Below are 16,636 nucleotides of genomic sequence, written 5' to 3' on the forward strand. Positions count from 1 at the left end.
TTGTCAGACGGACACAGTTAGTGGTAACACTTCGTCCCTGTGAAGAAGGAATGCAGGAGTAAAGTTATCTTATTGTTAAAGTTTAAAACGTCTCAAAGTGAAACTTACATTGTTTGACGGACTAATTCCATTGCTGTTTGTGTGCGGTTGTCCGTCTGTTGTGGAACACTTGGTTGGACTTTGGATTTGTAGGCAGAACAACGAGGTTTGTTTATTTGAGTTGTGTTTACGTTATGTTTGTATCATATCATTACATGCGTGTTGTCGTGAGCTTGTTTATAGTCGGACGTTGGATTTAGGCTGATATTAGAATGGTGTACTTCTGCGTGTTGCCAAGTGTTTGCACATGGAAATTAAATGAAATGAAATCTATATTTACCCAGGGTATCTGGGCTAAGCTCAAGAACTTGTTTCCAGCCAGGCCCTGCTCATAGAACACATTTCATCGTAGTGGTTCAATGCCTTGTTCAAGGGCACTTCAGCGGTGGTAATTGTAACGTGTCGGACGGCTGATTCGAACTAGGAACCTTCCGGTATCAAGACCGCGCCGCTATCCGTTCGGCCACCGCTGCCACAAACTATTGTCTCTATGAGGTTGGTGGATTAAAAGAGGGTAGTAGTAGTAGCTTATAGTATACTAAACTATACTTGTGTAAATGAAATGATTGCATACAAACAGAGAGAAACAAACAGAGATTGGACCCTCTTGTAAACACGTGTAATGCTTAATTGGGTCGTCCACTCACAGTTAACAGTCTTTGTATTGAGTTTGTGCTTGAAATGTACTGTAATTCTGCAAACTGTTAATAAATATTTCAATCAATCAAACATTTCACTTCATATTCAGTACACTTGGTGGAGTGGAAGTGTTGGAGTTTGGAAGTATACAGATTTATTTGATTGTATAGTAGTTGATCTCTATATAAATTTAGAAAGAAAAACATGACACAGAGACGATGACTGCTTAATTAAGTTAATTTAGGACCTTCTAGCAGTTAATTTCGTTTTATTAAACATTTCTTCCATGTAGCCCATGTTTTGTAATGGCATCATCATGGTATTATGCCCGTGGATACAGAGTGAACTTAACAATGATACATTAATATGATAATAGCTTTTATATAATCACCAACATGAATTATGTTTGTTATTTACAGCTAGGTAGAGTAGTGGGGCGAGTTGGAAAAGGGGCGACCGTACCTGTTATTTACAGCTAGGTAGAGTAGTGGGGCGAGATGGAAAAGGGGCGACCGTACCTGTTACTCTGCTGCGTACCACCTGTTTCGAATTTGCACATAATGCAGGAGGGACCAGCACTACCCGTTAATACAAAGGAGTGCTTCCAAACTCCAAACATGATCTGCAGTTTGAAAGAGGATAATTCAAGCTTTCAATGTTGGTGAGTTTAACGTAGTTTATTACAAGCAGTCAGATTGGAAATGCAATTTGGATCAATGGAGGGTATTGCAACTCTAGATTCATCACATTATAAAAAATAATCTAGTGTTGCAAATTGCGCCTAGTAGGCCTATATAGCCTGTATTCTTCTATGCATTGTGATATTAATGATGCTATGTACTATAGTGATGCAGTGCAGAGACAAAATGTTTTTTTAATCGTCATGGGGGCCCGCACTAAACTCTCTCTCTATATATATATATATATATATATATATATATATATATATATATATTAGAAGAGCATGTTTAAATGCCATGATTGCACTAGTCCTGTCCGCCTGGTTCTGTGTTCTGTCGCTGGGACGGCGGAAGGTTTCAACAGCAGGCTGGCATCGCTGTTGCCAGCCAGGGTGTTCTTACTGGTGGTGGTTTCATTGTGAACAAAAGTAGTCTAAGCAGAGTACAGTACTGTATGCATGCATACCCTTACCTACCTGGCAGGTGAAAACAAGCACCCAGATTAGCATTTCAATGCCTGATCTGCATGTGTACAGCAGGACAGGCAACGCGGTCCACCCCCCACCACCCCCCACCCCGGACAGTGAGGAAAAAAGAGGTGTTAAGGTGCCAGACTATGTTTGTTGTGGACCCCACAGAGAGGCTGCTACTTTGGTGGCAGCTACTGGGGATCCAAATAAATGGTGCATTTATATAGCTCCTTTATCCAAGGCGCTTTACATAGATAGAATGTGCATTACATTCACCCATTCACACACACATTCATACACCGATGGCGGCGGAAACCATGCAAGGCATCAACATGCGTGAGCAAAAGCGCCCACTTGCAGTTTCAGCTTTGGCCAGTAGGGTTAGGCAGCTTCAACGTTTCCCAGACACTCTGGGGGTTGGTGTAAGCACATGTAACAGTAATGTTGTGTGTTCTCTCTCCACCTCAACTCACCTCAGCCATGGCTGACAACATCCTGGATGCTGCCAGCCAGAGAGAATCACCACAGGCTGCCAAGAGGATGAGACTGGACACTGACCATGTGAGTGACCGTTTTCAAGCATCATTACCAGATCAGCAACATGACTCACAGATATCGGTAGTTTATTTGTCTGATTATGAATGTCCCTCTGTATGTTGTTGTTGTCGTTGCACTTCAGGAGGACGGCACCAGTGTACCTCCATCCTCCCTGGATGCTGAGGTGTTTGTGGACCCCCACCATCCCAACAAGCTGTTAGAGGGTCTCAACAGGCTGCGTCTCAACAGTGTCTTGTGTGATGTGATTCTGTGCTGTGAGGGACAGGAGGTCCCCTGTCATCGTCATGTACTGGCCTCCTTCAGCCCTTACTTTGAGGTAAATACACACGTCTATTGACCTGCTGATGTTCAGGCAATGACATTTCAAGTCTGCCTTGGCTTTTACATGAATCAATGTATCATTCTACACAAAATTAATTAATCAGTCAACAATGTAAACTATGGACACTCCAAGCCAACCATTCATCTTTCCGACGTGCACAGGCCATGTTTACATCTGGTATGAGGGAGTCCACACAGGACAGAGTGACCATCAGTGGAGTGGAACCTCAGATGATTGGTTTGCTGGTGAACTACGCCTACACGTCTAAGGTCTCCATCTCTACTGATAATGTGCAGGTAATGTATTAACACCATGAACCTCATTCAAAGCTCCTTTGAATTGTCTCTAATGTTGTCCTACATACTGTAACATCGGTGCCCCATGTAGTTAATTTGTTAATTTGTTCTAGGCTCTGCTAGCGGCATCAGACCTGCTGGAAGTCACGTCTGTTCGAGAGGCCTGCTGTGAATACATGAAGCGTCACTTGGACAGCACCAACTGTGTGGAGTTTTACTGCAGTGCCGACGACCACTCCTGTGAAATGTTAAAGGAATACAGCTTGGATCACATTCTGGAACACTTCAGTGTCATATTCCAGAAGGTCAGTGGTTGAGGACCATACATTTACCACAGTGTTTGTTTGTTTTATTACCATTACTCAACTTCCCACCATCACAACTGACCCAGACCACCTGGGTAGAAACATGCAATCAGTCACCGTGATTAGATATACGCATATTAATAAGCTACAGTCATGAGCATTTCACTAAACAAATCATCAGTGAACACTTGAGTCGAGAAAAGGTGATTTCAGTGTGAAGTATGGGAACAGTGTCTTCAACTGTCAGATAATCTTTTTTTTATTTTTCTACCAATAGGAGGAGTTTCTCTCTCTCTCTGTGGAAAGGCTGACAGAGGTTCTCTCCAGTGACCATCTGAATGTTCCAGAGGAGGACATGGTGTTTGAGGCTGCCATGCTGTGGTTAGACAAGAGTCCTACCCGCAAGCAGAGCTTTGGACAGGTCAGTCATTTCTTATTCTCTCACCTTGTAAGACAATCGGAGGTCTCTATCAATGTCATGTTGATCACCCAATATCCAGTTGGACTAGTACTAATACTTGGTGTTCTGTGTGTTCTTTAAGGTGTTGGAGCACATCCGTCTGCCTCTCATCAGTCCCTCCTACCGCCACACTGTGGTTGAGAGTCTGGATGTGGTGAAAGAACAGCAGGGCTGTCAGAGGTTCATCTCTGAAGCCAAGGGGGAGCAGCCATACTCTAACACAGCACGCCCACGCAGGACCACAGGTACCCTGCTGAACACATGCATGCATGTTGCACCTGATGATGCACCTTTTATTTGCCAATAAAATATATGACTGGTTTTCTATTCAGGCTTCATAATGGTTATTACATCATGATTCCATTATTTTTTGCCATTTAGATTCTTGCGCTTTTATACATTTCAAAATACACACCAATTGTCTCCTGGATTCATTCAGTGACATTTGTTTTGTTGCCTCTCTGGGGAGAGAGTTCCAGAGGGTTGGGGCTGCCACACTGCAGCCTCTATCCCAGAAGGTTCTACACTCCATGGGGAGAGAGTTCCAGAGGGTTGGGGCTACCACACTGCAGTCTCTATCCCAGAAGGTTCTACTCTCCATGGGGAGAGAGTTCCAGAGGGTTGGGGCTGCCACACTGCAGCCTCTATCCCAGAAGGTTCTACTCTCCATGGGGAGAGAGTTCCAGAGGGTTGGGGCTGCCACACTGCAGCCTCTATCCCAGAAGGTTCTACTCTCCATGGGGAGAGAGTTCCAGAGGGTTGGGGCTGCCACACTGCAGTCTCTATCCCAGAAGGTTCTACTCTCCATGGGGAGAGAGTTCCAGAGGGTTGTGGCTGCCACACTGCAGCCTCTATCCCAGAAGGTTCTACTCTCCATGGGGAGAGAGTTCCAGAGAGTTGGGGCTGCCACACTGAAAGCTCAACCAAATACATTTGGTTTCTCCTTCATTCTTAAATCTACTCTGTCTTACCTGCTCCTTCTCCTCTGCTTGTTGAAGTGATTGTGATGCTGGGAGAGACTAAAACCTACAAGGGCTTTGAGGACAAAGTTGAGAGCTTCGATCCACTGACCAATCAGCGGAAGACTCTTGGACGACTGCCCTGTCAAATGAACTCTTATGCTGTGTGTTCATCAGGTGAGGATTACCATCACAGTCAATCAATTTAGGACCTGTAATGCAGTGGTAACCTACCTTTTCAAGCCCAAGGGCACATTTTATTATACCACAAAAATGTGTTAAACAAAACGAATAAAAAGTAAAAATAATAATAATAAAACGACACAATTGGAATTACAGACAAGCTCAATGACTACAGACAAGCTCAGACTAGTAGTTTAAATAAGTATAAACACTGATAGTTATATAATAATAATGCCTATATATTGAAAGGACTACAATTCCCATAATGCTTTGGTGCACTGCTCCTTGTGGATAGGGGAAGGGCTGTCTTGGGGTGCTTCCAGACAGTCGAGTCACCAAGATGCCAAAAGCCACGGACGGCAGGTGTCTCTTCCGGGTTTTTAGACAGCTGGTGCCTGGTGGATGGAAATTAAGCTCCACCCACGCGGCAACTTGCAGCGTCGTCCAGAAAACCGGAAACTCTTTGCCGACGCTGCAAGTTGCCGCGTGGGTGGAGTTTCATATTCATCCACCAGCTGTGTAAACACCAAGGAAGCTTTGAGAAGGAAGAGAAGTGGTCACGTGACTGGGCTGCGCCATGACACTTTTGTAAAGTAATCACTTCTGGAAAATAACAGACATCACAGGTTTTTTTCTAATCACTTACTTTTCGATGTGCACAGAGTGCACAGTATATAATTTTATCTGATGATCTAAACAGCAGCAGGTAGGCCTATCGTTTCTGGCTCCGAAGTATCACGAGATTTGGCTGACAGACAGGAAACGGTGGGAAGTATCGCGATACTTGGTACGTTCAGAAAGGTACTTTGTGCTCTTTAGATACCATACCTCTATAAAAATTACACAGTGTACACATCGAAAAGCAACACAGCAGACAATAATGTGTTACATGTCTTCTGTTATTTTCCAGAAGTGATTACTTTACAAAAGGTCTCAGTCATTCATAAATAATGTTTGTTCATGAGCTGGTCACTGAGCTCTCATTGACTCCAGTGCATTCTGCCGAACTTCCGGGTAGTTTGGCTCCCATGAAAGCGTCCATGAAAGTGTCATGGCGCAGCCCAGTCACGTGACCACATCTCTTCCTTCTCAAAGCTTCCTTGCTAAAAACCAGGAAGAGACACCTGGACATCTTTTTTTATGAAACAATGCAAAGGGCATGACATAAATTGCTTTTACAGTTGCCTTCTGTTCAATGCACAATATTTAGTTTCTCAGTTTGATGAATATTCACATACAGATATTCTGTTCAAATGCATACATGGCCATATATCTGGTAAATGGTAAATGGTGCATTTATATAGCGCCTTTATCCAAGGCGCTTTACATAGGTTGTGCATTACATTCACCCATTCACACACACATTCATACACCGATGGCGGCGGAAGTCATGCAAGGTGCCAACCAGCACATCGGGAGCAATTTGGGGTTCAGTGTCTTGCCCAAGGACACTTCGACATGTAGACAGGAGGAGCCGGGATTCGAACCGCCGACCCATGGATCATTGGACGACCTGCTCTACCTCCTGAGCCACAGTCGCCCCGTATCTGCACAGATATGGTGATATACAATCATCTCATGGTCACCTTGTAATAATGCATATTATTTGACTGCAAGCCTTTTGAAATGTGATTGATAGTTATTAATTGCCAATCATACAAGTTCTAAATAGGCATTCAGCTTAACTCCGGGCGGTCGAGCTTTAGGTAAGGTAGCCAGTGTCAAGTGAATCTGTAACATGAGCGCAGATGGGGCACTTTTTGTTTTTGTTCGAAGGGGGATATTGCCTAGACTGGGGATCTGCAGAGGCCCAACGAGGCCTGCTAGCGATTCGATCACGGTTTCCATTAGCGGGAGTCTGGATTTATGATTTATTACGTGCCGATCATGCCTATTTCATCTCGTTTTAAGCCATAATGCCGGGTCTCTAGCTCTGCCCTCCAGTTGATAGTCAGTTTACTTGTTCAAAAATCTTCATTTCAACACCTGTAGTTAATGCAAACACATCCTGCATTTTAATGGACTGCTGTTTAATGTCAGTTCTGAGGAAAGGGTTTGATACAAAAGCAGCTACTTGACTCATGCCTTGTGCCTCAAATCTATGGTGAAATTCTGATGTCAGTTTGTTCAATTGGGCACAGAATTGTTGGGAATGTCTGAGGTTTTGTGATCTTCTCAAGATTTGGGAAGTGTATCAGCCTTGCACGTCGAATCTGAAGGTGCGTTCAAGCCTGAAGATATATATTTGTTTCCAGTCGCTTCAACGCTTTACTTTAATCACGCAGGTCAGCGTTGATAAAACAAAGTCCCTCCACTCGCATTGCGAACCGATTGGCTGTAGACACTGTCATTTAACGTTGACAGTGTAACCAAATGGACCCGCTCGTTCACACAAGACGCTCAGTTCAATATTATTTTACATAATTCCTGCTACTATGTCATGTATGAGCAGCTAAATTAGTTCCTATATCTTTGCAAAGTTGCTGAGTCCCGGAAGATGAACGTTGCTCCAGTTCGATTTTTCCAGCCAGGGCGAAGATACCAGGCGGCCGTTCGCTTTGTTCGCAGTAGCCTTTTGGTCAATCTGAGAACACACTTTACATTCTTGTGAATCTCAAAGTGCTACAGGGTCTAGAAGCATTCAAGGTATAACTTGTTTTAATTTTGCTCTTTCTCCACTGTAGGTTCCAGTCTGTATTTGGCCGGAGGTTATAATGATGATGATGATCTCAGGAGCAGAGGGATGTGGCGCTATGATGTTCTCCATAACTCATGGCTGAGGATGGCTCCCATGAATGAGCCACGCTCATGTTTCAGTAAGATTGGCAACATATAGTTTATGTAATTTGATAAATAATCCTAGACAATATCAGAATTTGGAAATATGGAAATTCATTAAACTAGCAGAGGCACCTGTACAGGTAGCAACATGTATGAGTTCCAACTGCAGAATAATGACATCACAAGTGGATCCAGTTGATAATTGTACATCCTGTACTGACTGTAATATTGACCTACCAGTAAGATGCCCTGAGGGGCGAGAAGCCCTCGGTGACGGCAGACTGCTGGGTGAGCGCTGGCGCTTTGGCATGGTGGGGTCAGATCAACATATGGAATGAATTCTGTACTGGCCATATATGGAGCGTGTCTTGAGTGTACAGGGTTTGATGAGGTCAGATCAACATATGGAATGAATTCTGTACTGGCCATATATGGAGCGTGTCTTGAGTGTACAGGGTTTGATGAGGTCAGATCAACATATGGAATGAATTATGTACTGGCCATATATGGAGCGTGTCTTGAGTGTATAGGGTTTGATGAGGTCAGATCAACATATGGAATGAATTCTGTACTGGCCATATATGGAGTGTGTCTTGAGTGTACAGGGTTTGATGAGGTCAGATCAACATGGAATATCAGAACAGGAAGGACGGGTGGGGAAGGCTCAACATATGCTATGTCAGCTACAGGTCAGCTCCTTATATGGAGATCTAAGGGTTTGAGGTTTGAGGTCAGATGTAGAGTTGCTGGCCGGCTCCATATATGCAGATCTATGTGATGGTCCAGTCTTCTCCATGTACGGTTATCCAGGGTTAGATGAGGTCAGTGTCGTGATCTCCATATATGGAGATAGCCATATATGGTGGCGTGACGTGTCATGAACGTTTCGCAAAGAAGGCACGCACGACTTGTCTCAATCTCATAGAAATAGTGACGTGTCATGAGACGTGATGTCACGAGGCGTGACCATATATGGAGGGTGAGTAATGGGAGATGCAGGTGTTCATAGTAAATGCAATGCAACCTATGGTCGCAATAAATGTGGAATATTGTTAATAAATATGATGTATATTGATGTAAGTGTTCCTGTATTAGTGCAGTGGTGTGGTCAAGCAGCAGTGAGTTAATACTACTATTCCTGACATCACACAGATTAAGAATGAGAAATATTGGAGGCAGGGTGGATTTAGCTCTTCAAACATGAATGTATATGCGTGTATGAGAATGCCAAATTATTAACATCACATTTATGCTTTTATTTATGATTATTATTATTTTTTTCTTCACATTAATCACATTTGCCCTGTCTTTGTTTCGGAAGAACGGCTAAGGATCAAGCCCAAGGTCATCAGTTTATGTTTTCCCTGTTCAACCCCACATGTTCACAGGCCTGGTGATGCTGGATGGATGTGTGTTTGCAGTCGGGGGCTGGGGGAGTGAGAAGAGTGAAGACTCAATGGAAAAATACCACCCGCACACATACTCCTGGAGGCTCATGGAGTCTGTCGGTGTGGCAGAGCATTACAATTATGACGCCCGTAACGTGGTCGCTCTGGATGGACATCTCTATTGTATTGGTATGGAACAGATTTATGGACCTGCAGGTTCAGCCTGTAGGTGTTGTGCAGTTGGGGTGTCATGAGATTGTGTTTTTCATGTTCCCAGATTGGTGTATGTCAAGCATAATGGTTCACTGAAAATGTACAAATCCTTTGTTATTATGTATCCATGCTTCTCCTGTTGACAGTGAATAATGTTTTGATGTTTGTGTCCTCCTGGACTCTAGGTGGCAAGACAGGTGGCCAGGTGGCCAAGTACAACCCTAAAACATCTGTGTGGACACAACTCGCTCCTTTGCAGATTTCACGACAGGAACAACCAGCTGCTTGTGTTCTGAATGGAAAGATCTACGTTACAGGTATGATCTATCATACCTCTACTTAAAAGACAGGAAAAAGGAAACATTCAAGTAAATTAAAAGTACAGTCAAAGTATTCAGTTACATTCCACCACTGATCTTAGTTCCATAATAGACTCACTTCAACTTCATTATAGTTTAAACTTCATTATAATTTGGGCACATAATAAAACACACTAACCCTGTTCATTCTTGGTTGTCTATAGGTGGTTGTAGTAATAATAATTCAATTGAAAATACGATGGAGTGCTTCAACCCCCAGACCAACCAGTGGACCATGTGTGCCTCCATGCAAATGGAACGCGGCTGGCCGACGGCTCACATGGTTGTGGTGGATGGAAAGGTCTACGTTCTAGGAGAGCGAGACTCTGATCATAAGTATGACACTGTTGCTCCTTGAATGTCTTCTTGTCCACACCAGACATTTCTCTCATGGCTGTTTGTTTGTGTCTCTTTTTGTAGTTTTATCTACAACATCGAGTGCTACTGTGAAGAGACGGACACATGGACAAATGTGGGAGAGATTGCTAATGCTAGCTTCAAGCTCGAATGTGTGTCTCTCAAGCTGAGGAGGGATCACGGTCAACCCATGATTCCATAGAAGATGATTCTGCTGGTGACTAGGGTCGGGGTCTGGAACCGGAACCAGCATTGAGGAGCTGGAATCGGTTCCATCACACTTGGAACCAGTTTGCCACACTGTCAGAGCTGGTATGTGGACTTCATGTCTGCTAGACAAGTACAATAGCAGTGGTTCTCAAACTTTTTTGACATAACTCTGAGTTACAGACATTGTGTTTAAACAAATCTGTATAATTTTGGCATTCATTAAAATGTTTGATAAATATAGGATTCATCAAAGGGGAACCGTTAAGGAATCTGACCGTTAAGAGGGAATCGTTAACAAACCAGAAGCGTTAAGATCCTAAATGTGACAGAATAGAGATGTGTATATAATATGATTAGATTAGATTGATATAATGTAAACAATGATCAAGAAGACTTCCTGCTGGGACCTCACAGAGAAGAAGAGACTCACTGTGTTGTGATGGTGGTGTGACTTCAGAAGCTCTGCTCAGACCAGCTCACTGTGTTGTGATGGTGGTGTGACTTCAGAAGCTCTGCTCAGACCAGCTCACTGTGTTGTGATGGTGGTGTGATTTGAGGTGACTTCAGAAGCTCTGCTCAGACCAGCTCACTGTGTTGTGATGGTGGTGTGATTTGAGGTGACTTCAGAAGCTCTGCTCAGACCAGCTCACTGTGTTGTGATGGTGGTGTGAGTTGAGGTGACTTCAGAAGCTCTGCTCAGACCAGCTCACTGTGTTGTGATGGTAATGTGAGTTGAGTTGACTTCAGAAGCTCTGCTCAGACCAGCTCACTGTGTTGTGATGGTGGTGTGAGTTGAGTTGACTTCAGAAGCTCTGCTCAGACCAGCTCACTGTGTTGTGATGGTGGTGTGAGTTGAGGTGACTTCAGAAGCTCTGCTCAGATGAAAGAGATGGGGAGGAGAGAAGGTGCTTCCAGACCGTGGAGTCACGAAGATGCCAAAAGCCGCGAGCGGCAGGCGTCTCTTCCGGGTTTTTAGACAGCTGGTGGATGGAAATGAAGCTCCACCCATGCGGCAATTTGCAGCGTCGGCAAAGCGTTTCTGGTTTTGCCGTGTGCGTGGGGTGGTGAATTAAATATATAATACAGCTCCATCTCACTGAATTAGAATATTTTGTAAAAGTAAAATTTCTTCTGTAATATAATTAAAAAAGTGAAACTTTCATATATTCTCAATTCATTGTGCATAAAGTGAAGTATTTAAAACCTTTTTTTTGTTTTAATCTTGATGATTATGGCGTACAGCTCATGAAAATGTAAAAATCCTATCAATGAATTAGAATATTTTACGAGACCACTAAAAAAATGATTATTTTTTTTTAAACGAGAAATGTCGACCATCTGAAAAGTATATTAATGTATGCAGTTAATATTTGGTCTGGGCTACTTTTGAAGAAATTATGTCATCAATGGGGTGTGGCATGGAGGTGATCAGCCTGTGGCACTGTTGTGTTATGGAAGCCCAGGTTTGCTTTGACAACTGTCCAAAGAGGCTGTGTGTCAGGTGTCAGAATAGACGACAAAGGACCTCTAGAATCTAGATGGTCTTCCACCATGTCTTCACCTCAGGTTCATTTATTTGTTTGTCCCTGTGGGGTGATTTGGTTTACAGCAAGGCATAACACAGGCAGGTAACATGAAACACAAAAACACAGTAAAAAGGCACATAGTACACATAGAACAGTCACCAGCTCAGTGGCCTTGTGGTTAGAGTGTCCGCCCTGAGACTGGGAGGTCGGGGTTCAATCCCCGGCTGGGTCATACCAAAGACTCTAAAAAATGGGACCCAGGGCCTCCCTGCTTGACACTCAGCATCAAGGGTTTGGATTGGGGGTAAGTCCCTGCGACATACTAGCGTCATGTCCAGGGGGTGTACTTGTACATCAAGCTGCCTCACGCTACAGAAACAGGAGATAGGCTCCTGCCCTATGGGCCTCATGGCTCGGCAAGGCTACTTACTTACACATAGAACAATAAAACAGGATGGCAGTTCAAGGTATCAGTGTAACATTATAATTCATAACATTTTCAGAACAGTTGTATAAATTCATACAAGCGAGTCAGGTGACAAGCTCCTATCGGCATTTAGAGCCTGGATAGCTACAGGCACGAAGGAGAACTTATACCTATTGCTTTTGGCCCCTGGAACTTTTAGGCGAAGGCCAGAGGGAAGCAGCTTGAACTCAGTACTGAGGGGATGAGAGTTGTCCGTACAAATGGACTTGGCTTTCTTAAGCACCTGATTTTTAAATACTTGGTCTAGACTACTGAAGTCAACTCCGGCAATCTTTGAGACCGTTCTCACAATCCTACCAAGGTGGTTTTTGTCCTTTATGTTTAGGTTTCCATACCAACAAATGATGGAGAAGGAGATAACTGACTCGATAAAAGCACTGTAGAACAGTTTCATTAGGGATTTGTCAACCTGAAATTTGGCGAGCTGCCTCAAACAAAAGAGGCGTTGTTGGCCTTTCTTGCACAATATTTCACAGTTCACATCGAATTTCAGCTTGCTGTCAAATGTAGTACCCAGGTATTTGTAAGTGGTCACCAGTTCGACACTGTTCTGGGGAACGGGGGGGGGGGGGGGGGGGGGGGGGTCTCCTGAAGTCTACACACATTTCCTTGGTTTTGGAGACATTCAGTTGGAGAAAGGCATCCCCACACCAGGAGAGAAATTCTTCAAGTACTTGGCCATGACCAACTTCATCATCACCAAGCAAGCTGACTATGATGCGAGTCGTCAGCGTATTTGATAATCCTCCTAGGACTAGACTAGAGGGTGATGTTTAACTGTCCAAATGTCAGGAATTTGCAGTGGCTCAAACCCTGTCCATATAAAGTTTACTTGTATTAATAATAACCTAACATGGTTCATATATTTTATATAGTAATTAGAATTGATTTGCCTCCTGTGTGAATAGGATGGGATAGGGTATGTGTACGCTGTAAGTCATAATGGTGCTACTTGAATTTGATTAAGTGATATTTGAAAGATGTGTTATGACTCTATAACAATTGGCACATGTATTGAATATGGTTGGGGATACTAAGACATGTATTGAATATGGGTGGGGATACTAAGACATGTATTGAATATGGGTGGGGATACTAAGACATGTATTGAATATGGGTGGGGATACTAAGACATGTATTGAATATGGGTGGGGATACTAAGACATGTATTGAATATGGGTGGGGATACTAAGACATGTATTGAATATGGGTGGGGACAGAGGCGCATAGAGTTGAGCGATAATTCCTTTTCATCTAAGGTCTGTCTGCCTGTCAACGAAGCTCTTTGTCATACAGATAAGATAGGATAGGTGTGATGAAGGAAGAGACAGATAGATAGGATAGATATGTGTGATGAAGGAAGAGACAGGACAGAAGGCACACTGAATAGACAATCAAAGGCCAACACTATGGGGGAGGGTGGTCGGCTGAGAACTGGTGAAACAAGGTCTCATGGCCAACACTCTAGGATAAACTGAGCCTCTGAATAGGCCTATGTTACCTAAATACACAGAATATGAAATATGTAGGCTAGAATTATAGGTTCCGGAGATACTTCAAATGCTATACTATACCAACACTATAGGCTTGTATTACTACAGATGAAACGAATGACATAAAGCTTGCTCTACTTGAAAACCATGACAAAAGAGAAGCATGCACATCCCCACCCCAACCTAGGGCCAGGTGCTGAGCGACAAACGGTAAGCAGAGCAGATTAAATAAATAAATAAGCATCTGTCTCTGTGTGCGAGTGTTTATTCTTCTTTGATTTACTTGAAAATCAACCAACACTATAGCCTAAGCCTTAATGACACGGCAAGACTGAAAGTGCTACACTCTTCTATCTATTTTGATTGATTGATTGAAAAATGTATTAACAGTTTGCAGAATTACAGTACATTTCAAGCACAAACTCAATACAAAGGCTGTTAACTGTGAGTGGACGACCCAATTAAGCATTACACTTGTTTCCAATAGGGTCCACAATGTTCAAATCATCAAAAACATTTAGAGACGTACAAATAGACACTTCTATATAGACAAAGGACAGAACAGGAATTCATCATAAAGGAGGTAAAAAGGGAAAATAAACATATACAGTGAGGGAAAAAAAGGGGTGGGCGGTGGGGGGGATTCACCTATCTATCTATCTATCTATCTATCTATCTATCTATTTATCTATCTATCTATCTAGATATCTGTCTGTCTGTCTGTCTGTGGGCGGCTGTGGCTCAAGAGGTAGAGCAGGTCGTCCAATGATCCATGGGTCGGCGGCGGTTCGAATCCCGGCTCCTCCTGGCTACATGTCGAAGTGTCCTTGGACAAGACACTGAACCCCAAATTGCTCCCGATGTGCTGGTTGGTACCTTGCATGGCTTCCGCCGCAATCGGTGTATGAATGTGTGTGTGAATGGGTGAATGTAATGCACAATCTATGTAAAGCGCCTTGGATAAAGGCGCTATATAAATGCACCATTTACCATTTTCCTATACTTTACAACAGAGTATAATATAGGCTATGTTATCTCTCTTCTTTTATGGTTCTTTAATCAACAAAATGTTTATAATTTATTCATGATCATTTAATTGAATATATTAAACGTTTTTGAGTGCATGCAGGCTCCCTACTTCCAAGTTCCACCACTTGCCTCTGTGACTTGTAACAGTCAGTATGCAGTGCCGGTTGGTGCCACAGGGTGGTGCACTGCTCCTTTTTGTTTCGCTGTAGTACAAGATCTGACGTCAGTGTGACAGACTGTATGCTCCGTTCACTTGACAGTGACACTTATGTTTATTATATTGGTATTGTCTGCCGTGAGACCTGGCTTGATATGGTCAATAATGAATTAGTTGGCTGCTAAATAAACCAGATTAGTGACATTGTCTTTGTCTGTGTGAAATTCCTGGACATCTATTCTGCTGTCCACACACAGCTGTGACCCCTTCACTTTGACTGACCAATGACCGACGGACTTTCCAATGACGTAGTTCAACTGCGCGGAATCAGTAGGCGGGGCTTTAGATTTAAAATGGAGTCACATACCGTTCAACAGCATTATGTTTGGGGCGTGCTGCTGAAAGGTAAGCTTTGTTTGAGAACCACGAGGTTTCGTTTTAATCCACCATTAACTCTGTTATTGTTTAAGCATTTGTGCTTTGAACAATGTTTTGCTTGAAGCAAAACATTGTTCAAACTGTGGTGGAAAGTAAATAATTACATTTAGTGGTATACAGTATACTGTGAACAATGTGCTCCACCACTATTTGGATACTTTTAATTACTAGTTGTAGATTTGGGCTTATTAAAAAAACATAGCCTGGCTACATTGCGATTTACCACTACAGACATATTTTGGCCATTTGAAAGTAGCTGATCTACAAGCTCACAATGCATTCTGATGTGACACACTGAGCTTTTTTCCTGCTTAATGAGTACGACATTTTTAAGTACATTTTGATGCCGATACCTTCATTTTACTTGATTTTGATTTTTATTAAGGATCCCCATTAGCTGGTGGCATAGCAACCAGCTAGTCTTCCTGGGGTCCACACAAGAATAAACATTACAGTAGACATACAATTACAAATACACATTTGTTAAAAAGTCAGTATTCAACTTACATTAGTTCAGATAAAATAAAAATAAAAATTGCTAAGATTACAAGTTAGAGCATGAAAACAAAAAAAACGAAAAACACACAACACTTCACTGTATCAAATGGAATTTTAGATGCTTTTTAAACGTTAATTTACTGTAAATGCAACAGAGGTTTTGAGGCAGGTTATTCCAAAGTGACAATGATCTATAAATAAATGATCTCTTTAGAAAATTATATTTTGGGCGAGGTAACACAAGCTGCCCATTACTGGAGCCTCTAGTGTCATGATCATGCACAGTATTACTAAAAACAATCTGTGAATTTATGAAAACAGGAGTTTTACTACTCATGACTGTTTTGAACAACACAAGAGTATTAAAAGATAACCTATTCTCAACTGTAAGCCAGGAGAGGCAGGCATGCATATGACTCACATTTGTTCTGAGAGGGCAACCCATTACCAACCGTGCGGCCCTGTTCTGGACAACCTGGAGCTTCCTCAGGTCACCACTAGCAGCAGATGACCATACAGTGGAGCAGTAGTCAAGATGACATAAAACTAGACTTTGAACTATCTGACGTAACAAGGGACGGGCCACAAAAGAACAACACTTCCTTGAAATACCAATAGCTCTCCCCATTTTTAGAACAATATAGTTAATGTGGTGTGACCAAGACAGAGTGCAGTCAACCATCACTCCAAGGAGTTTAGTACTTTCAACTTGTTGAACTGTAGAATTGC

General features: G+C 42.8%; 1 protein-coding gene across 1 annotated transcript; it reads left to right on the top strand.

Moving 5' to 3' along the window:
- The first annotated feature begins 36 nt into the window (after positions 1–36).
- Positions 37–10,895, top strand: LOC306914748 (kelch-like protein 24). Its single transcript, XM_079491934.1, has 13 exons — positions 37–205; positions 2,367–2,449; positions 2,568–2,762; positions 2,930–3,064; positions 3,178–3,369; positions 3,647–3,790; positions 3,912–4,074; positions 4,828–4,965; positions 7,656–7,787; positions 9,141–9,329; positions 9,539–9,670; positions 9,877–10,048; positions 10,133–10,895. The coding sequence occupies exons 2-13, from the start codon at positions 2,369–2,371 to the stop codon at positions 10,269–10,271; spliced, it is 1,812 nt and encodes a 603-aa protein (XP_079348060.1). The 5' UTR covers positions 37–205; positions 2,367–2,368; the 3' UTR covers positions 10,272–10,895.
- The last annotated feature ends 5,741 nt before the right edge of the window (positions 10,896–16,636 follow it).

This window comes from Electrona antarctica (assembly GCF_951216825.1).
Source record: "Electrona antarctica genome assembly, chromosome: 22".
Lineage (NCBI taxonomy): Eukaryota > Metazoa > Chordata > Actinopteri > Myctophiformes > Myctophidae > Electrona > Electrona antarctica.

Bases quoted from the DNA above. Each gene is read 5' to 3' on its own strand.
- LOC306914748 (XM_079491934.1), top strand. From the start codon at position 2,369: ATGGCTGACAACATCCTGGATGCTGCCAGCCAGAGAGAATCACCACAG. The intron at 2,450-2,567 runs GTGAGTGACCGT...GTTGCACTTCAG, and splicing joins TGAGACTGGACACTGACCAT to GAGGACGGCACCAGTGTACC. The intron at 4,966-7,655 runs GTGAGGATTACC...TCTCCACTGTAG, and splicing joins TTATGCTGTGTGTTCATCAG to GTTCCAGTCTGTATTTGGCC.